Here is a 22,568-nt window from a genome sequence, read left to right on the forward strand (position 1 = left end):
AGAAAGGATGACAGGAGACTTGAGGAGCCCATTGAAGATCTCCTTCTGCCTTTAAGCTTTCAGCAGTGTGCTTGGCATCTTGCTCAAAGCAGATGCTTGTTTTCTAGCCCCTGGAGCCAACGGTTCAATAACAGGGAGCATAGTAGATGCTATCTCACTTGGAATTGCATTTTCTCAAGAAGTGTCTCAGCATAGCCTAGTGGCTCTGGATATCTCATCAGGAGGAAGCAGATTCAGACCAATTTATCAACAATTACTACATATAGTTGCTATCTATCACCACCTTTTCTTAGAACTCAGATTAAAGAGGGAACCAAACTCATTGTATGTGCATTGATTGGTTAATGCGTATCTCTAACATTCTGAGAATAGGTATACAGCTTGTGGGTGTATTTTTAAAAGTCACTTCTTGAAAGTAATTCTAGTTGCCATTCTGTGGCAGTTTAACTTCAAATATTTTATGGTGACTTTGGAATTTAATTTCATGAATCTCTTTCTGGGATTTGGTTTATTATTTAAGCAGGTTTGTGAGTTTACTAAGGTAAAGTCTGTATCACTACTGCAGCTATTTTAGAAAAGCCTGATTCTAAGAAGCATTAACTAGATTATGTCATTTCATAACCTGAAATAATTACGTGATGATACTGAAAATTGAAGCTTATTTTAAAATCTTGGAATTTCTGGATTCAGTGCTATGAAATAAATTAACTTGCTTTCAGAATATTCATATATTGTCATTCCTTTATGAGAGCAGAAGGACTTTCCCTGATAAAGGTAAAAGGAAAGTTTGTTGGTGCCAAGTCTGTGGAGTTGGGTGTCATCATCACAGCCCATGAGGCCATCCTGTATCTCCTTCGTAGAGCTGTGATGCAAGCTTGCTTTAAACATGAGCCCTAGGAACAGCTGCACCACACATGGAGATACAGGGAGTATGTTTTCATTGTTTCAGGATGATGATGAAATGTATCATTCTACAAGCTAAAATCTTAGAAGTCTAGAAATATTTTGAAGATGAGTTTTAAAGGAAATCTTCGTGTCTGTCCCTCTAGTACTGATGGTATGTCTTTGATGTTGCATCATCAGTGGTGTTAGTAGTCAGTAGGAGAAGAAAAATGGTGGGATTTAAAATACATGTAATTTAAATTCACTTGCAGGTCTTCATCAGTTTATACTTGCTTGGTAAGTTTGGATACTTTTGTAACTATGACTCTGAGTGCTCATTGAAATATCTCTCTGAGATCCTAGTTAAGTGTAGTTATAATTACCTGCCTAGATAGAATAAGAAATAATATTTTTAAAAACTCCTACTTTGATTGTGGTTACCAGATTTTTCACAGATATATATTCAAATAAGGAGTTTAGCCTAGATATCCCACATGGCCTACTGTTTACTAATGTTCCAGATTTTTTTTCCTCAAAACTCTAATTATATCTGTAGAATATTACTTCTCTCTAAAATAATCTATTCTGTGCTTCTTCCTCTTAGTCTTCATTCACTTTCTGTGAATTAACTGCTTCAAGTCTAAGACGACTTCCTATCATAATCTCACTTTGTAAAGGTTATGTTGTCTTTTTGGCAGGATGCTGGACACAATCTGACAGATAGATTTGGGTGTCTGTTGTTGAGGTTATTGATGAAACAGTTGGAATAGTGCTGGATCCAGGAGGTACTGCTTGTTGTTTCTTGCCAGATTGCTAATAGTTTTGTGTAATATTTCTTTTGAGGAAATTTCTCCCATAGTTATATATCTTCAAAACAATATTTTATCCAAGTTCAGATCAATTTTGTGTCAACCTGCATTGTTGCCTGGTGAAGGTTTTCCATGGCCCATGGCCCACAGAAGTGATATTGTGTCCTGTGGAATTTGTACACATACATTCCACAAAGTATTTAAGATATCAAATACTGTTACTTATAGACTTTGAAATGCTCTGTTTTAGGGGAGAACTTTCCATTGGGGTAAGTGGAGGAGAGGTAGGTAGTCAAAGTGAAACTGGGGTTGGAATATATCTGGAGTAACAAAGGGGACGAGAAGAGAGCTCAGAGATACTGTTAAATGTATATTCTGGGCAGAGGGCATGCAGGTGGCAAGAGAAAAAAAAAGGAGTAGAGTGAGAGAAAGTAAGGGATCTGGGGCTCATTTATGGTACTTAGGTGTTTTCTGCTTCCTTTGCCTGTTAGATGACATTAGTAGATTAATAGATCTTAGCAAGATCTTAGTAAACACTTATTCGGAGTGTTTTTCTACTTTTGGAAGTATTTAATAAATTCAAAAGTAGAGGTTAAAATTTAGGTAGGGGTGCAGGTAGATAGGAGGGGGATGGGCATGAGGATCTGGCATGAGGGATGGTATTTTGCTCTGCTTTATCTTTTTCTATATGGTTTTGATAAAGCTTCATGTTTACCGTAATCAAATTGTTCCATATTAGCAATTCTTTGCACACTCTGGGGTTCTGCAATTTTTTTTTCTTAAAGAGATTTTGTTCTAGGATTTTTCCAAGTGTAGCAGTTAATTCAAGTATTTCCATGGATACCACCACACTTTTAATAATTTCTTTCCAATTGCTTTGGTTTTACAGAGGGAAATAATAAGATACTGGACTTGAGAAAAAGAAGTTAGAATTTAAGTGAGAAAACTCAAATTTTTGGTTTGTTCTCCCAAATAGTGGTTATTGCTATTTATCTGTTCAGACTTAACTATCAAACATGCATTTTGAAATGTGTAAGGGGTCCTGTAGGGTTCCATTTTAACTTTGGTTGATTTTCCATTTGAGTGGAAGAGTTAGGGCGCAGTCCTTCCTAGAGCTTACAGTGGACAAGAAGGAGGAATAAAAGTTTGGAAATCAAACAGTATCATCTGAGCTTCTCCCTAAAGCAAATGCGCTTTCAGTAGAGACTTCAGGGCAATTCAGTAGCAGTGCATTTTGCATAAATAAAGATACAGTCTCTATCTCAGTCCATTCACATTGACTTTTATCTGAGATACTGTCCCCTGAGAAATGCCACTAATGCTCCAAAGGAGGTGGTATCCAGGAGAAATAAACCAGCACACAATCCATATCTGTAAAAATAAATAAAATGAGATTTAGAAGGCTTCCTAGGTTCTCCCATTGTTGTCGAACTAGATAAAGTGCAGAAAAGTGTGGCAATGGAAAAGCGATTGAATTCTGGCTAGAGATGAAAATGCTGCAATTGAAAACTTTCCAGAACAACATGTACTTGGATCTGTATTAAAGAAAAGTTCTTTGAATGCTTAAGCCAAATGACCCAGCAGGGTTGATAGTGTGAGGCATATTTCACAGTTGTATAAATATTTAAAACTGTTTTCCAACCTATAAAACAAGTAAATTAGGTTGTTTTTTTGTTTTTGTTTTTGTTTTTGTTTTAAACTGCAGAATGAAATTAACCTGCCCAACTTTAACTTGTTGGGGAACCTGTACTCATCCCAGCTTTCTCTCTTAAAAGGGGTTTGCTGGGAAAGAAGTGTGAGGAAGGCTTTCAACTTAGAAAACAAAGCTGGTTTATGTTTCTGAGAATTTCAGAAGGGATGATTAGCATTATGGTATACTGCCATAGGTGGTCTGTTTCCAGATGGTCTGTCTCCCCAACTGTCACAAAGGGCCCAAACAACTAAACACAATTTTTTTTTAATCATTATAAACCCTTTTGAACCTGGTGAAGGGTAGAGTAGGGGCTTTATTATATACATAAGCTTAAAAGAAAGCAGTGCAGCATTTTGGCCAGGCTGTTCTCAATTCTGATCTGCTGGTCCTAACCATTAAAATGCCACCAAGCCTGTCCCTCAGCTACAGTGCTTATGGATGATTGGTAGGTATTATTTCTCACTCAGTCTTCTAAGGTTGCTTTCATCACTCATTGTTGTTCATGTCCCTTCCAAAAATTTTTATTCTTTTCCTGTCATATTTTAGCTATTGCTCTGGACCTCTTTCCTTTGCCTCTGGTAAAACAGACTTTAGAAACAATGGCAGTGATGTTTTATTTCTATATTTTAAAATATAGTCTGAGATGAATATCAATGACTGAATTTATTGCTGCCCTCCCCTCACCCGCCCCCGCCAAATGGCCACTGTTCTGGCCAAGGAAATGCAAGCAAGAGTTAATAACTGGTATATAAAGCTGGCACCATGGGTGATGGAAATTGCACACAGCCAAGAGTTAGGCATTTTGAATTTAGCCCTAAGGATACCCCTAACTAATTGGGAATCCTTGCGCAAATCACTGACTTCTCTGGGCCTTAGCTTCCACATCACTCAGGTTAAAGACTTTGTTATATAAGGTCCTTTGAATTTAGCATTCTAGAGAAGTGTTATCTGTGTCTGTTATATGATGTACCATTGTGAATACATTCCCTTGATTCTTCTTTGTTCCTGAAAAAATTAATTTTGTTTTTGTTCTTAGATTGCAGAATGAAAAATGGATGAATGTCAAAGTGGGAGACATTGTTAAATTAGAAAATAACCAATTTGTTGCTGTGAGTATTTAGTATTGTTTATTAAAGAATTTACCTCAGATTAAAATAGCATATATACTGAATTTACACTTGCAAATTTGGTAAATCTATACTAATTCATAATAATTAAGAAGAGAATTCTAGAATGTATTAGTGAAAAGTCTAAATTATAAAATGTTGTAAAAGGAATATTGATTAGTTACTTTGAATAGCATGGTAACTAAGATAAGCCTGAGTGGTTATCTTTAAATTTCCTTTGTGATCTTTTTAAATTAATACAAAAGATTTTGAAACAAGCTGTTAACCATTTCATATAGAGTTTTTAAAATGCTCCAGGGTACTTTAAAAAGTTTTTTTTATCTCACATCTTTTGAATACCATCCTTCAGTAATAGGATTTTTACTGTTAATTTCCAATATAGTTGAAGACAATATATGCCTTTTCCTGAGTAATCACAATCAGAAAATATCTGTTGATTGTTCTGAACTAATAAAATGCTATTTATGAAGTTTTGCCTTGCATGTCAAATGTACCATAATTTATATTCTCAAGATACCTATGTTACAATTTCCTTGATAAAATTCAAGGGGTCAGTTCATGACTATAATATATGTGATGAAGTATAGTTCATATTAAATGAAGGGCAACAAAAGCTAACCAGATCAGAAATTAAAAATTCAAGTTAGTGTAGTCTTTATATCAAATACATATTTGATTACTTGTGAAAATTTTTGTGTTCAGTGTAGTTATATGTATCAAGTTGTGTTCTTCATTAAATTTAAGACATTTTCCCATAGGAAAAAGGAATGGCCCCAAGATCTATTTATAAGAATAGCTCAGTTGAGCCTCCTAACCATTAACTTTCAGAAACAATCTTCTTTAATTAATGCACCATCTGTGTATACCGGTGCTCTGGAACACCTATGCTAAAGAGACTGACTACTCAGTGGACAGGCCAGTTGTAAAAGAGCTAGCCCTCTAAATAGAGATATGTTTATTTCCCTAACAATATCAATTCTTTTTTTTTTAAGATTTTATTTATTTATTCATGAGAGACACAGAGAGAGAGGCAGAGACATAGTCAGAGAGAGAAGCAGGCTCCTCATAGGGAGCCTGACGCAGGATTTGATCCCCAGACCAGGATCACTCCCTGAGCCAAAGGCAGATGCTCAGCCGCTGAGCCATCCAGGCATCCCAACAACCTCAATTCTTTGGAAAATAGCTGAGAACCAAAAATAGGCACAAAGATTTGCTTCTTTTTGCACAGCTAAAATAGAGGTCTCAAAGTCCATGTACTGTGGCCTGGGCTCCTTATACGTAGCACAGTTGGCCAGGTTCTCACATTTTACAACTGACCTTTGAACAACACAGTTTGAACTGCAGAGGTCCTCTTATATGTGTTTTTTTTTTACCTTGATATATGCAGTATAGTGCTATAAATGTATTTCCCTTATGATTTTCTCAATAACACTTTCTTTTCTCTAGTTTACATTATTGTAAGGAATGCAGTGTATATTACATATAGCATACCAAAATAAGTGTTAATCAACTATGTTATTGGTAAGGCTTCAGGTCAATAGTAGTTAAGTTTTTGGAGTGTCATAAGTTACACATGGATTTTTGACTGAATGAGAGGTAGGTGTCCTTAACCTCCATGCTATTCAAGGGTCAGCTGTGTTAACTTTAATATTAAACACAAATTTAATTAGCTTATCCACCTTATTTTTCAGCTCATTCAAGATTAGCAACAGTATATTAGGGGGTGGCATCTGTTAAAAGAACACAGCCAATAGGAAAGATGGAGACAGATTATTCTTTGTTATTTGAAAGTAGAGCATTTCTATGAAGCCTTAAATAAGCCAACATGGTGTAAAGCAAATAAACAATTACCATTAACTTATATGGACAACCTTTTGAGTATTCCCAGACCCCCAAAATCATTTCTCTTAGGCCTTTCTGATACCTTAGGATACATCTTGCTAATGAATGCACAAAATAAAACGAAGCACAAATGTTCACAGACCATTCAAAGCTCTGGCGGCTTGATGCTGAGATGATGAGGATAGTTCCCTGGGAAAGAGCTTGGTGGAGCCACTCTTGCTCTCAGGTGCACACTACCTCTGTAAGGGCTCATTGTAAAATAAAAGTTGAATGTTCTTTTTGCCTTTCCTTTTTTCCATAAAAGTAAAAAATCCTTTGCAGATTTCTTTTGGTTACTGAAGACAAGTACTAATGTAGGTCTTTCATAAAGTGAAGTGGTATAAGGCAAACTTTTGAAAAGCTGGGGATACCTGTATAGTTTCAGGGCACTAAAGGGGATTGGATTAGAACTGAGTCTTCTCCCTTCCTTCAGTAACAGCACTATATCTTCTTTTCTTCTCTGCCTTTAGTTTCTTTATGTGTGACATCAAGGTGCTAGACCACTATATAATCTCCAAGATCCCTTCCAGCCCAGGTGCTGTGATTCTCTGAATTGAGAGGACTACAGAATTTTTGAAGGCAAAGAGCACATTGATATGCCTGGTCTCTTACACCTAGTGCTATGTTAGATAATAGGGGGCAGATAGTAAGTGTTGGCAGAATGAATAAATGTCAGTCTTTTGTCAGAAAGAAGACAGAAAAAATGGATAAAAACTTTAAAAATTCAGGATGTTATGGATCAGTGGGGTAGCAATATACATCTATTTGCTCTAGTTAACAAAAGATCACATATTGAGGGTTCTTTGCTTAAGAAGGGGCTTTATGTAACATATTTTAGTTATACTTTCAATTAAAATTATTACAGTGAAAGAGTTTTGGTGCAGCCAGATGGTTAGCCTTAACTTTTTTTTAACTGGTATATGTGGAATTCTAAGAAGTATGCATTAAATTTTTTTGGCAGCTACTTTATTCCAGGAATGGTGTTAGATTATAGAGGAATTAGCAATTATTAAAGTATGGCACATATTTATTATTTTATTTGGAATTGAATATTTCAATGGCAATGCTAGGTATATTCCTACTCAGGTATTCATAAAAACAGTATCCCTAATAGGGATAAATATTAGACTGAAATCACTAGTTCACTAATACTCCATACTCTGGTGTGTTCATTTATCACATTCTTGGGGTAAGTCCCAGAAAGGCAGGAATCAAACATATGCCTCAAAATCTCCTAACTCTGTAGGACTTCATGGCCAGCTTACCTGTATTTCAATTTGCCTTCTGGACTTGATTTTATAATTTGTATTTCCTTTGGTCTTAATTCTTAATTTTGTATGCTTTCTATGTTATAGTATACATGCTTGTATGCTCTTGCAAAGCCATCTATGGAATGAGACATAGAAGGCAAGTTTAAGTGCAGGCATAAGATGGAAGAAAACTAGTTCAAAGGGCATGTCATTAGTATTGGTTCAAAATGAATTACATATTTATATAAGTGTCCATGAAGTCAGTGATCCACGTGTCCCAGCACTGTCTAATAGAACTGTCTGCAGTAAAGGACATATATCTTTGTCCTGCCCAATGTGACAGCCAACAGCCCACAACAGTCTCATGTGGATACTGAGCACTTGAAATGTGGCTAGTGCAACTAAGGAACTGAATTTAAAATTTTATTTACCTTTAATTATTTAAGATTTTTTTAAGTTTAGATTTAAATAGTCATATGTGACTTGTGGCTATCTGATTGGATGGCACAGATGTGGCCTTTTTATTGTTGCTACATGATGGGTTGGGAATGCTTAGTCTCCACTCTTCCCTAGATTTCATTCTTTATGTTTTCACTTGGAGGGACAGCCCCAAAATAAGACTTTGAGCTTCTTGGACTTCTTTGCCCATTCCTTTCTCCCAGGAGTGACTTCTCTGATGGCTGTGTTTGGGGGCAAGGAATGTGCATAACTCAGAGCCTCTTCCTTCTTTTTCTCTTTCGGCTCTGCCTGTGTGCACAGTACATCCTGTCCTGCTCCTTCATTCCAGCAATTATACAGGAGCATGCCCCTGATGGCGGGGGTGGTAGGAGGGTCCCAGTAGTTTAGAGCTTCCCTTTTCTACAGCCAGCCCATTTAGCCCACATACCTATAGCCTGGTCTCCAGCAGCTTGCTTGCTTCATTTAATTAATTAAATTAAATTAATTTGAGAGAGAATGAGAGAGAGAGAGAGCATGAGGAGGGAGGAGCAGAGGAAGATGGACAAACAGACTCTGCACTGAGCTCATTGGGCTCGATCTCAGGACTCTGAGATCATGACCTGAGCCAAAATCAAGAGTAGGATGCTTAACTGAGCCACCTTGGAGGCCCTCTATTAGCTTTATTAATAACAAAGATGAAACTTTTATCTCCATTGATCTCGGTTTGACTCCTATAATTGTAGCTCTATTGGTTTAATCTTTGGCTAAGTGAGGAAAGGAGTCCTCTAATGCCAAAACTCTGTGGTGTCTCTTGATGAGCTTGGCACCTACAAAACTATTTTTAAGTGCAAACAAATGTTTTTATGCTGTAATCACTTAGAAGTACGAATATATTCCTGTTCCCTGAGGATTAACTCATTTAATCTCTACAGTAGCTCAATTAAGGCAGGTTATGTCCTATTATTATTGTTCCCATTTTACAGATGAGAAAACAGTGCCATCAAATAGCTTGCTATTGGGAGAGCCAGGAGTTAAACCTAGGCCATCTGGGTTTTAACGCCACTCCTAATTGTTACCATATGCTGCTCCTTACTCCACTAAATCAGTCATCCTAATTGCCTTGAGGCTGGGCTTCCAGCATTAGGGTATTCAGGCTTGGATGCTGGGATTTATGTGACCAAAGGAAGTTGCCCCTAATTCTGATGTATAACCTCTAGCTGTCCACACTTAGGTTTCTAAATTCATTTATGTCAACTTATCAGTACATTTTAAGCAAGAAAAGGAGCTTGCCTGAGATGGCCAATTAGCTGGCATATTCATAAGTTACTCACTTTTATTTTCCAGATAAGAAATCTTCCATTTTCTTCACTTAAAAAAGAAATATTAAGACATTTTTGGGCTGAATATCCAGAGCTCCTAGTTTTATTTTAGGACCAGGGGTGAGGGGTGGGGGAGAATGTAGAGTGTGATTCGGTCATTGCAGTGAGATTGACTTGCGTTAAAAGAACCAAGTAAACAATTAGAAAAACACACTACAAAGCTCTTGATACTGCCAGACACACCTTCCTCCTTTACTTGATAGAAGTGATCTTGTTTTGTTTTGTTTTTCTTATCTGGTGGTAGAAATAAACCCTTTACTGGAATGAGCATATTTGAACATTACATGAGTTTAGTTGTTTAGCTTATTTGAAAGAGTGTCCTTTCCTCCTTCACCCCCGCACCCTTAAGAAAGGCATTCATGTTTTAGGTGTTTACAACAGTAAAGGTTTGTTTTAAAACAAAAACATTCTTCTGCTATGTGAATTGGAAATTTCACCTTCAGAAATGAAAGAACTAGAAAGATGAATTCAACCTAAATCCAGTCCTGACCAAGGTTGGGCTTTGACACTCTTTTGACCAGTCAGGGCATCTCATCTGATCTTTCCTAGCACCTTCATCCTTCCTGAGAGGCCATGTGGTGGTTTAATTGCCCTCTGTTTATTATTTCAAATTTTATAGCTTCAAGTCAGAGTTACTTCTTTCACACTAATTGTGCTAAATAAACTCTTTTATTTTTAAAAATATGTGAGCCAGTAGAAAGTTGAAAATTTCCAGTGAAAGAGGATCATTTAAAACATTTGTCTAAGCTGCACTGAAAAAAGAAGCTTCTCACTAAAATACAGAGGTGCAACATGTTATTTTCTACAATACAAAAAGAACATGGCCAATGTTCTGTTTATAAGCAATTACTAATTTGTGGGAGTGAAATATATAAGGCAAGGAGTATTTTTTGACCAAAAGAAGGGTGGACCCATGATTACAAGCTATGATGTCCATTATTAGTCTCCTCTTCTCCTTCTGTTCTTTCTCCCATTTTTTTTTATCTTCTCAAATTCATTTAATTATAAAAAACAAAGGAATGTACTAGATGTACCTAATACATATTAGTAGCCACTCAGCATGTGTTTGTTGGATCTGAAATTTAATTTTTTTTGAAATTTAATTTTTAAAGAAAAATATTACCTACAATGTTACACATTTTCATTTTTACAACTTCATCCTGATTTTGTCCATATCAAACCTATTTTACTGTAAGTGTACTCATATTGCATGAGCCAATTTGGACTCTTCTTTTTAGACTACAAGAAAAGGGGGAGATAATATTGTAGATGGTAAAGAAGATAAAGAACCCTGTGTGTGAGATTCAAATGTGGCATTCCAATTAATTCTATGACTTTATCTCTCCATCATGTTGTGGAGTTCATGTCCCAATATTCTTGACCATTGTGGTTTTGGTTTTTGAACACCAACAAAGTGAAAGAAAACAAAGCAAAACACTTTGTTTTCCATAGTTATATTTCATTGATTTTTGTAGCCAACCAGAGGAAATAGTATACTTTTGAGATCAGAGTTATGAGCTCTAGATTTGCTCTTTAAGTTCTGTGTGGCCATGAGCATGGCATTAAATCTTGTAAGGCACTTTGGAAGTGATGAAGCTCTCACCATGCCTTTGTAAGGCTATGGACTGTATATGAGTCAATCCACCGCTTGTGAGCCAGAAATAACCTTCCCAGGTTTCTTATTCACATAAGGGGATTGTGAGAACAATATTGTGGGAACAATATTATTTCACAGGGTTGTTGAAAGAATAAAGTGGCACAATTGTGCCAAGAGTTTTTTGTAAACTCTTAAAGAATTGTACAGCTTAGGAGTGGGCAAGGTGGTGGAGGAGTAGGGTCCCCAAGTCACCTGTCCCCACCAACTTACCTAGATAACCTTCAAATCATCCTGAAAACGTATGAATTCGGCCTGAGATTTAAAGAGAGAGTAGCTGGAACGCTATAGAGAGAAGAGTTCGCGCTTCTATCAAGGTAGAAAGATGGAAAAAAAAAAAAGCATCCACGGGGGAAGGGCCCGCGATGAGCCGGGCTAAGGCCCTGCGGGGAGAGCCCCCAGGACAGGAAAGCACCCCGCGGGAGAAGCAGGAGCTTCACCAATCTTCCCCGAACGGAAAGGCCTCACAGGGAGCTCGGGCAGGACCCCAGGAGGGCGGGGATGCCCTCAGGCTCCCAGGGGCACTAACAGAGTAGGCACCCGGGGCCGTGGAGAAGAGCGGGCCACACCCCACGGGCCAAGCTCCCTAAAGGGCTGCAGCGGGGCCGGCTGGCCCAGGGAGCATCTCAGGCGGCTCGGGCGGAGGCTCCCCGCAGAGGGGGCTGCTCGGCCTGGGAGCACGAATCCAGCAGCAGGCCCAGGAGCCCAGGGCGCGAGGGACACAGCCCAGGAACCTGCGCTCCCCCGGGGACAGGCAGAGGCTGGGAGGGCACAGGACAGCAAGGAAGGGTGCTCTTGCCACTGGGAGCCCCAAGCTGTGCAGATCAGCACCCCCGCCCCTGGAGCATCCGGGCCCCTGCAGACTGGGAGCTGCAGTAGTTACTGCGGGAGCTGACTCCAGGGCTGGAGCACTGGCCGCCGCCACTGGGTTATTCCTCCTGGTGTCAGCTTGTGCCAGGGCGGGGCAGGGCCACCAGGGGCGGAGGCCTTACAGGACAAACAGCAGCGCTGGAAAGTTCTGGGGAAGTCAAGGGACTTACAGTATATAGAACCAGAGGATACGCTGCCTTGGATTTTTTGTTTATTTTTGTTTCTTTGTTTTTTTCTTTTTTTTTCCTCTTTTTTTCCCTTCCTTTTCCAACACAACTCGTTTTTAGCCACTCTGCACTGAGCAAACTGACTTGAAAGAAGAACTCACCACAAAAGAAAGAATCAGAAATAGTACTCTCTCCCACAGAGTTACAGAATTTGGATTACAAATCGATGTCAGAAAGCCAATTAAGAAGCACAATTATAAAGCTACTGGTGGCTCTGGAAAAAAGCATACAGGATTCAAGATACTTCATGACTACAGAATTTAGATCTAATCAGGCTGAAATTAAAAATCAATTAAATGAGATGCAATCCAAACTGGAGGCCCCAGCGATGAGGGTTAATGAGGTAGAAGAACAAATGAGTGACATAGAACACAAGTTGGATGGAAGGAAGGAAGTTGGCAAGGAAGGAAGCTGAGGAAAAAAGAGAAAAACAATGAAAAGATCATGAGGAAAGGTTAAGGGAAATAAATGACAGCCTCAGAAGGAAAAATCTACGTTTAATTGGGGTTCCCGAGAGCACCAAAAGGGACAGAGGACCAGAAAGTGTATTTGAACAACTCATAGCTGAGAACTTCCCTAACTTGGGGAGGGAAACAGGCATTCAGATCCAGGAGACAGAGAGATCCTCCCCTAAAATCAATGAAAACTATTCAACACCCCAACATTTAATAGTGAAATGTGCAAATTCTAAAGATAAAGAAAAAAATCCTTAAAGCAGCAAGAGACAATAGATCCCTAACTTATATGGGGAGAAATATTAGATTAACAGCAGAGATCGCCACAGAGACCTGGCAGCCCAGAAAAGGTTGGCAGGATATATTCAGGGCCCTAAATGAGAAGAACATGCAGCCAAGAATACTCTATCCAGCAAGGCTCTCATTCAGAATAGAAGGAGAGATGAGCTTCCAAGATAGGCAGAAACTGAAAGAATATGTGACCACCAAAGGAGCTCTGCAAGAAATATTAAGGGGGACACTGTAAAAGAGAGAGAAAGTCCAAAGAAACAATCCACAAAAACAGGGACTGAATAGGTATTATGATGACACTAAGTTCATATCTTTCAATAGTAACTCTGAACGTGAATGGGCTTAATGATCCCATCAAAAGGCACAGGGTTTCAGACTGGATAAAAAAGCAGGACCCATCTATTTGCTGTCTACAAAGGACTCACTTGAGACCCAAGGACACCTACAGCCTGAAAATAAAAAGTTGGAGAACCATTTACCATTCAAATGGTCCTCAAAAGAAAGCAGGGGTAGCCATCCTCATATCAGATACATTAAAGTTTATCCCAAAGACTATAGTGAGCCATGAAGAGGGACACTATATCATACTTAAAGGATCGACCTAACAAGAGGACCTAACAATCATGAATATTGATGCCCCTAATGTGGGAGCTGCCAAGGATATCAATCAATTAATAACCAAAGTAAAGACATACTTAGGTAATAATACACTAATAGGGGGAGACCTCAACACGGCGCTTTCTGTAAATGACAGATCTTCTAAGCATAATGTCTCCAAAGAAACAAGAGCTTTAAATGATACACTGGACCAGATGGATTTCACAGACGTTTACAGAACTTTACATCCAAACGCAACTGAATACACATTCTTCTCAAGTGCACATGGACCTTTCTCCAGCATACACCACATACTGACTGGGTCACAAATCAGGTCTTAACCGATACCAAAAGATTGGGATTGTCTCCTGCATATTTTCAGACCACAATGCTATGAAACTAGAACTCAATCACAAGAAGAAATTTGGAAGAAATTCAAACACGTGGAGGTTAAAGACCATCCTGCCAAAAGATGAAAGGGTCAACCAGGAAATTAGAGAAGAATTAAAAAGATTCATGGAAACTAATGAGAATGAAGATACAACCATTCAAAATCTTTGGGATACAGCAAAAGCAGTCCTGAGAGGGAAATACATCACAATACAAGCATCCCTCAAAAAACTGGAAAGAACTCAAATACACAAGCTAACCTTGCACCTAAAGGAACTGGAGAAAGAACAGCAAATAAGACCTACACCCATAGGAAGAAGACAGTCTAAGAGACCTTAATAAAGATTCAAGCAGAACTCAATGAAATAGAGACCAGAAGAACTGTGGAACAGATCAACAAAACCAGGAGTTGGTTCTTTGAAACAATTAATAATATAGATAAACCATTAGCCAGCCTTATTAAAAACAAAAGAGAAAAGACTCTAATTAGTGAAATCATGAATGAAAAAGGAGAAATCACCACCAATACCAAGGAAATACAAATGATTTTAAAAACATATTATGAGCAGCTATATGCCAATAAATTACGCAATCTAGAAGAAATAGATGCATTTCTGGAAAGCCACAAACTACCAAAACTGGAACAGGAAGAAATAGAAAACCTGAACAGGCTGATAAGCAGGAAGGACATTGAAGCAGTCATCAAAAACTTCCCAAGACACATAAAGTCCAGGGCCAGATGGCTTTCCAGGGGAATTCTATCAAATGTTTGAAGAAGAAACAACACCTATTTTACTAAAGCTGTTCAGAAAGATAGAAAGGGATGGAATACTTCCAAACTCGTTCTATGAGGCCAGCATCACCTTAATTACAAAACCAGACAAAGACCCCACCAAAAAGGAGAATTACAGACCAATACCCCTGATGAACAAAGATGCTAAAATTCTCCACAAGATACTAGCCAATAGGATCCAACAATACATTAAGAAGATTATTCATTGTGACCACGTGGGATTCATCCCCAGGATGCAAGACTGGTTCAACAGTCGTAAAGCAACCAATGTGATGGATCATATCAACAAGAGAAAACACAAGAATCATATGATCCTCTGTAGATGCAGAGAAAGCATTTGACAAAGTACAGCATCCATTCCTGATCAAAACTCTTCAGAGTGTAGGGATAGAGGGAACACTCCTCAGCATCTTAAAAGCCATCTACGAAAAGCCCACAGCAAATATCATTCTCAATGGGGAAGCACTGGGAGCCTTTCCCCTAAGATCAGGAACAAGACAGGGATGTCCACTCTCACCACTGCTATTCTGCATAGTACTAGAAGTCCTAGCCTCAGCAATCAGGCAACAAAAAGAAATAAAAGGCTTTCAAATTGGCAAAGAAGAAGTCAAACTCTCCCTCTTTGTAGATGACACGATACTGTACCTAGAAAATCCAAAAGCCTCCACCCCATGATTGCTGGAACTCATACAGCAATTCAACAGTGTGGCAGGATACAACATCAATGTCCAGAAGGCAGTGGCATTTCTATAGACTAACAATGAGACTGAAGAAAGAGAAATTAAGGAATCAATCCCATTTACAATTGCTCCCAAAAACATAAGATACCTAGGAATAAATCTAACCAAAGAGGTAAATGATCTATATCCTAAAAACTACAGAACACTTCTGAAAGAAATTGAGGAAGACAAAGAGATGGAAAAATATTCCATGCTCATGTATTGGCAGAATTAATATTGTGAAAATGTCAATGATACCCAGGGCAATTTACACATTTAATGCAATCCCTGTCAAAATACCATGGACTTTCTTCAGAGAGTTGGAACAAATCATCTTAAGATTTGTGTGGAATCAGAAAAGACCCCAAATAGCCAGGGGAATATTAAAAAAGAAAACCATATCTGGGGGCATCACAATGCCAGATTTCAGGTTGTACTACAAAGCTGTTGATTATCAAGACAGTGTGGTACTGGCACAGAAACAGACACATAGATCAATGGAACAGAATAGAGAACCCAGAAATGGGCCCTTAACTCCATGGCCAACTAATATTCGACAAAGGAGGAAAGACTATCCACTGGAAAAAGGACCGTCTGTTCAATAAATGGTGCTGAGAAAATTGGACATCCACATGCAGAAGAATGAAACTGGACCATTCTCTTACACCATACACAAAGATAAACTCAAAATGGATGAAAGATCTAAATGTGAGACAAGAATCCATCAAATTCCTAGAGGAGAACACAGGCAACACCCTTTTTGAACTTGGCCACAGAAACTTCTTGCAAGATACATCTATGAAGGCAAGGGAAACAAAAGCAAAATGAATTATCGGGACTTAAGATAAAAAGCATCTGCACAGCAAAAGAAAGAGTCAACAAAACTAAAAGACAACCTACAGAATGGGAGAAGATATTTGCAAATGACATATCAGATAAGGGGTTAGTATCCAAGATCTATAAAGAACTTACTAAACTCAACAGCAAAGAAACAAACAATCCAATCATGAAATGGGCAAAAGACCTGAGTATAAATTTCACAGAGGAAGACTTAAACATGGCCAAGCACATGAGAAAATGCTCCACATCACTTGCCATCAGGGAAATACAAATCAAAACCTCAATGAGATACCACCTCACACCAGTGAGAATGGGGAAAATTAACAAGACAGGAAACCACAAATGTTGGAGAGGATGTGGAGAAAGGGGAATCCTCTTGCACTGTTGGTGGGAATGTGAACTGGTGCAGCCACTCTGGAAAACTGTGTGGAGGTTCTTTAAAGAGTTAAAAATAGAACTTCTCTATGGCCCAGCAATTGCACTGCTGGGGATTTACTCCAAAGATACAGATGCAGTGACCAAAGGCCGGGACACCTGCACCCCGATGTTTATAGCAGCAATGTCCACAATAGCCAAACTGTGGAAGGAGCCTCGGTGTCCATCGAAAGATGAATGGATAAAGAAGATGTGGTCTATGTATAGAATGGAGCAATACTCAGCCATTAGAAATGACGAATACCCACTATTTACTTCAACTTGTATAGAACTGGAGGGTTTTATGCTGAGTGAAGCAAGTCAATCAAGAAGGACAAACATTATATGGTCTCATTCATTCAGGGAATATAAAAAATAGTGAAAGGGAATAAAGGGGAAAGGAGAGAAAATGAGTGGGAAATATAAGTGAGGGTGACAGAACATGAGAGACTCCTAACTCTGGGAAACGAACAAGGGGTAGTGGAAAGGGAGGTGTTGGGGGGATGGGGTGATTGGGTGACGGGCACTGAGGGGGGCACTTGGTGGTCTGAGCACTGGATGATATACTCTGTGTTAGCAAATTGAACTCCAATAAAAAAAATTATAAAGTCCTGAACACTTAAAAAAATAAAGCTTTTGAAAGACAAAAAAAAGAATTGTACAGTTTTTAGCTATTATCATCACCTGAGATTTTGCTTTATTTGTTTTTCATCAGCGAACATTAATTATGCCTAATAAACTTACGAAGTCAGTGTTGGTTGTGAAGCCTTAAAGATGTTCAGTGGATTTTTCTCAAGCTTCATCTGATTGAAATATTTGTTTTAGGTTTTTATGAAGCAATTGCTGTCTGTGGAAGGTGGAGGAAAGGGCATTGTGTTGGAGAACACTGCTTCATTCTTGGGGGCCATAGTTGAACTTTTCCTGGCAGGGCACTGAGAATAATTGACAGAAGAAAGTACAAAGGATGTCTGAAGAAAATGGTTCTGGTTGGAATTAATGACTGGTTTCCTGGCCCATCTGTGAGTTCCAATAATGGTGCTTTCTTTTCCCTGTTCTTAACTCTTGCTCATGTCTCTGCCTAAGGGGACCTGCCCTTCATACCATCCAGAGTCTTCCCTGAAGCGCTTTGTCCAGCTACCACTCTGAGGTACTATTCCTCATTTGTACTTCTCCCATAGCACTTTGGAAATAAGACTTTTAGGACTCTTATCATATTCTGCGTTTACTAAACTGTAAAATCCTTGAACGAATTCATTTTTATATTCCAGCTGTATATGCCTTAGATTGCCTGGATTCATATCCTGATATATCACTTACTATGTGGCCTCAAACAAGTTACTGAACCTCTCTGGGCCTCACTTTGCTCATCTGTAAAGTGGAGATAACAATAGAACATACACTATAGGACTTCTGTGGGAGTTAAATAAAATATTGCACCTAAAGCTCTTAGGATAGTGCCATGCACATTGTAAGCCCTCACTAAATACCAGTATTATAAACCCCTACAACTCAAACATAGGTTTCTGGGTTGACGACATACTGAAAGTGTCAGCTTGAGGAGGCCTGATCTGGGGCTCCCAGAGTCATGGGGCTGGTGGGGCTGTAAGACCACCCATATGTTGCTGCACTCCAGCCACAGAATCTCTGACAAAAGGATGATGATCAGGGACTAATATGGCTCTCTTTCCCTACTTCATCTCTCTCATAATTTTCTTTTTAGAATTCTTACTGAGTGGACCTGGAAATAGGAGCACTGCATGATGATGTGTGGGTGACCCCTTATTTCTCTGGATGCCCCTATTGGTCCTGCCCCTTCACACTTCCTCCTCAACTGTAATGAATTAAAAACTGTGAAGGGGAGGTGTTAGCAATGAATGTCAAAGCTCAGCAGTGGGGCAGGGAGAATGGGGATGAATGAGGAGAGTGTAGGACAGAGATCAAGAAATAGAGAAACAGGAGCAAGGTTTGGAGGACATCAATGAAAAAGATGACAGGAAGAGGTGGGAAGGTTGAGGTTAGGAAAGTAGAAGTCTCAGGTTCCCAGGGGGTAGACAAGGCAGGAGGAGTTAGCTCAGAACTTATGGGTTTTCCAGTTCTCAGTAGCCGTCTCTAGTAAGTTAAATTACTACTTAGGAGAGAGTCTAGTCACCAAGTGGTGGTAGTGCCTCAGTCACATGTTCTGAGCCAACAGCAGACAACAAATCCTTCCTTTGTCTACCAAAAATGTAAGTGTTAAGCAGCTAAGTTCAATATTAAATAGTAACATCAAATCATTACTGTGTAGAGTTTAGAAGAAAAGCAACTCTAGGTATAAATTGGGATCCTTCTCTGTACTTCATAACTATTTTCAATCAGAGATGATAAGAATTAGAGAATTTTGGATTTTGTTTAAAATGATCCTATTGAGTTCAGAGGAGGAGAGTCATAGGCTCATAGAACATGAAGCTGTACTGCTATCATAGTAACTGAAATTTAAATGTGAGAAGTAAGGCCAAGGTGAATTTTTGAAAACATTTTTTTCTCTTTAAAATCAAAGTAGGGGGATCTCTGGGTGGCTCAGTGGTTTAGCACCTGCCTTCGGCCTAGGGCGTGATCCTGGAGTTCCAGGATCGAGTCCCACGTCGAGTTCCATGCATGGAGCCTGCTTCTCCCTCTGCCTGTGTCTCTGCCTCTCTCTCTCTCTCTCTCTCTCTCTGTGTCTCTCATGAATAGATGAATAAAATCTTTAAAATAAATAAATAAATAAATAAATAAATAAATAAATAAATAAAATCAAAGTAGGTAGTATTTTGGCTCAAGAATTGCATACAACTCTACAGGTTCTCTCTATAGTGGGTTTGCCACAGTCACATTGTGACTAGTCAGAAAATAATTTTGCTGCCTCAGGATTCTGTGACTCTTTCGTTAGAGTTGAGGAAGAATCTTGATTTATAAACCCATTTATTCATTTAGGGTCTTGTCACTGAGTTGTTTTGAATTCTGTTTTATCGCAATTCAGTCAAAACTGGACACACATATGTGCACACACATACACACCCCTCACCTATATTTGAATTGTACATTTAAAAGCTTGAGACAATGGAATGAGTGGATTGATTCTAAATTTAATCTCTAGGACTTGAGAATAGGACAACTCTAATAATTTAAGAAACAAGGGTAAGAAAATTTCATAGTTTGGAATGACACATTCAAATAGAGCTATACAATAGGCTATTGTATCAAAATAAATTGCTAAAATTTTAGTTAATTAATTTTAGACCTTAAATCTTTCAGAATTTCATAAAAACCCTTATTTTAAAATGACATTTTTAATTTTAAATAAACAGTTCCCCAATATAGGAAGCAGCCATATTCTAAAACTGAATTGTGATGTCATTTCTGAAGCTCAAATGAAGAATTTCATCTCTGTGAAAGACTGACTACTTGTTTATCTCTGTGAAAGATTCACTACTTGTTTATCTATGTGAAACATCCACTAATGTTTTTTGCTGTCTTTTAGAACATTTTCTATTCTTTCTTACCTCTTGCTTACCCCGTTTTATTTTCTCTTTTCCCTTCATTATACTCCACCATTTTTCTCTTACAATTTTTAATTTTTTTCTTTTTTTCTCTTTTAAAATTTTCCTTGTCAGTCTTATTTTTTTCTTTGGTTTTCAAATTTTTCCTCCTTTACTTCTATCTTTTCCCCATTGGCTTTGCGTGCCCCCTACTCTTAAATGATAATGATAGGTAATTAAATTATATACATAGGAACATTTCCAATTATCTCACTTACTGAGGAAAATTTTATATTTTCCATTAGTAATTATCAAGACAAGAAAGTAGAATTTTATATGTTTCTTGCAAAAAAAAGTAAATGAAGTGGCTATTACTTTATATGATATCCCCTGGCCTTGCTTATATTCTGATGTTCAAGGGCTGGACCCAACAGGAACAGGGAAGTAGAGGGAAGGTTTGATTTGGGGCATATTTGTAGCAGAGAGATGGAACAGGATTTTACCTCTCTCACTTTTTTTTCCCCCTAAGGCTCTCCTGGTTCATTAGTAAGTAGGGGTGATACAACATAGAAGGCTTTCAACCAGTCTTCCCTTTTCATCTATTCTTTATGATTTTTTAAAAATAGGCTGATCTCCTTCTCCTATCAAGTAGTGAGCCACATAGCCTCTGTTATATTGAAACTGCTGAGCTTGATGGGTAAGTTATTAACTTTAGAATAATTAATTAGATTGGTTTTTAATTTAGCAGTAATAGTTTTAAGAACAGGATTCAACCTAAACTTTATTCTTCGTTTAATTTTCTTGGAACAAATAAGAGTCTAACTTGAAAATTCCATTTAAGTACTTTGTGGGTCCTTTGAAAGTTCTGTCTTTTCTCCTGAGTTTATCTTCCCTCCAAAACAGTGAATTAAACATGTCTATGTGACTTATTGCATAGGACTCTTCACTGAGGTTCCTTAGAAGGGCTTTGTTTTAGTTTTTTCTTTTTAAAATTTCATGTGATTCTCTAAGGAAAATGAGAAAAGTATTGATGTTTCTGAGGAAAGAAGCACTGATGTTACATTAGAAGGCAATTCTTTGGAACTGAGTGAAATGAAGTTGAAGAAAGGAGAAAGAAATGGAATTTTGACATTAATGTTTACAGGGAGATTTAATTATAGAAAATATAGCAGTTCTGCTCCAGTGTATTCAATTTGTCTGGCACAAAAACATTTATTGCATGCTTGCTATTACAAGCATAGAACATGCTTAGATGGATTTTATCATTTAGTCCTGATATAGGTAGTATATAAGCCCCATTGTACGGATGACAAGGCTTAGCGATATTAAGTAATTTACCTTAAACTTCTCAAAAGTGAAGCCAGTATTCGACCTGGTAGTCTGACAAAAAAAAGCCCCTAGTTTTAGCCACTGCCTCCCAAATCATTGTCCTACTGGCCTACTCAAATAGAGTTTGGCCTATGTGACCCTACCCTTGGTTTGGGCAAAACCTAAAATAGTGCTTGGAGGGAAGTTTATGGCACTAGTTGCATATACTTGGAAAAGAGTCTCAAGTCAATAATCCAAAATCTCATCTTAAGAACCTAAGAAAATAATAGCATAAACCCAAAACAAGCAGAAGAAAGGAGATAAAGACAAGAGCAGAAATCAATGAACTTGAAAACAGAAAAATAAGGAGAGAACAATCAACAAAACAAAGAGCTGATTCTTTGAAAACATCAATAAATTTAATAAACCTCAGGAAGACTGAATAAGAAAAAAAAAGACACAAAATAACAATATCATGAATGAACCAGGGGATATTATGACATATCCTGAAGATAAGGGAAAGATAAGGAAATCCTATAAGCAACTTTATACACATAAATTTAACAACTTAGATGAAATAGACCACTTCATCAAAAAACAAACTACCAGAACTCACTCAATATAAAATAGACAATTTGAATAGCCCTGTAACCATTAAGGAAATTGAATTCAAATGTAGAACATAAAAGTATAAAACTTTTAGAGAAAAATATAGGTGAAAATCTTTAAGATCTAGGGCTAGTCAAAGAGTTTTTAGACTTGACACAAAAAGCATAATTCATAAGAAGATAACTTGGTAAAATATACTTCAAATTAAAAATTGTTGTGCAAAAGAAGAAGATGAAAAAATAAGCAAAAGACTAGGAGAAAATACTTGCATACCATCTACCTGACAAAGGATCTTATCTTGAATGCATGAAAAATGCTCAAAAGGGATGCCTGGGTGGCTCAGCTGTTGAACATCTGCCTTCCTCTCAGGGCATGATCCCGGGTCTGGGAATCGAGTTCTGCATTGGGCTCCCTGCGAGGAGCCTGCTTCTCTCTCTGTCTGTGT

At 38.1% G+C, this 22,568-nt stretch overlaps 1 protein-coding gene across 5 annotated transcripts in view; it reads left to right on the forward strand.

The window, feature by feature from the left end:
- Nucleotides 1–22,568, forward strand: part of ATP8B4 (ATPase phospholipid transporting 8B4 (putative)) — a 240,680-nt gene that overhangs the window by 117,429 nt on the left and 100,683 nt on the right. For 4 of the 5 annotated variants that reach the window (XM_041741577.1, XM_041741569.1, XM_041741593.1 and 1 more), the window contains exons 7-8: nt 4,421–4,493; nt 20,833–20,903. In XM_041741577.1, coding sequence (XP_041597511.1) covers nt 4,421–4,493; nt 20,833–20,903 — 144 coding nt within the window. Of the gene's footprint in view, nt 1–4,420; nt 4,494–17,570; nt 17,729–20,832; nt 20,904–22,568 lie in introns of those variants that run through there. The other variant, XM_041741601.1, reaches the window with a different exon arrangement.

The sequence above is a fragment of the Vulpes lagopus genome, chromosome 2, assembly GCF_018345385.1.
Source record: "Vulpes lagopus strain Blue_001 chromosome 2, ASM1834538v1, whole genome shotgun sequence".
NCBI lineage: Eukaryota > Metazoa > Chordata > Mammalia > Carnivora > Canidae > Vulpes > Vulpes lagopus.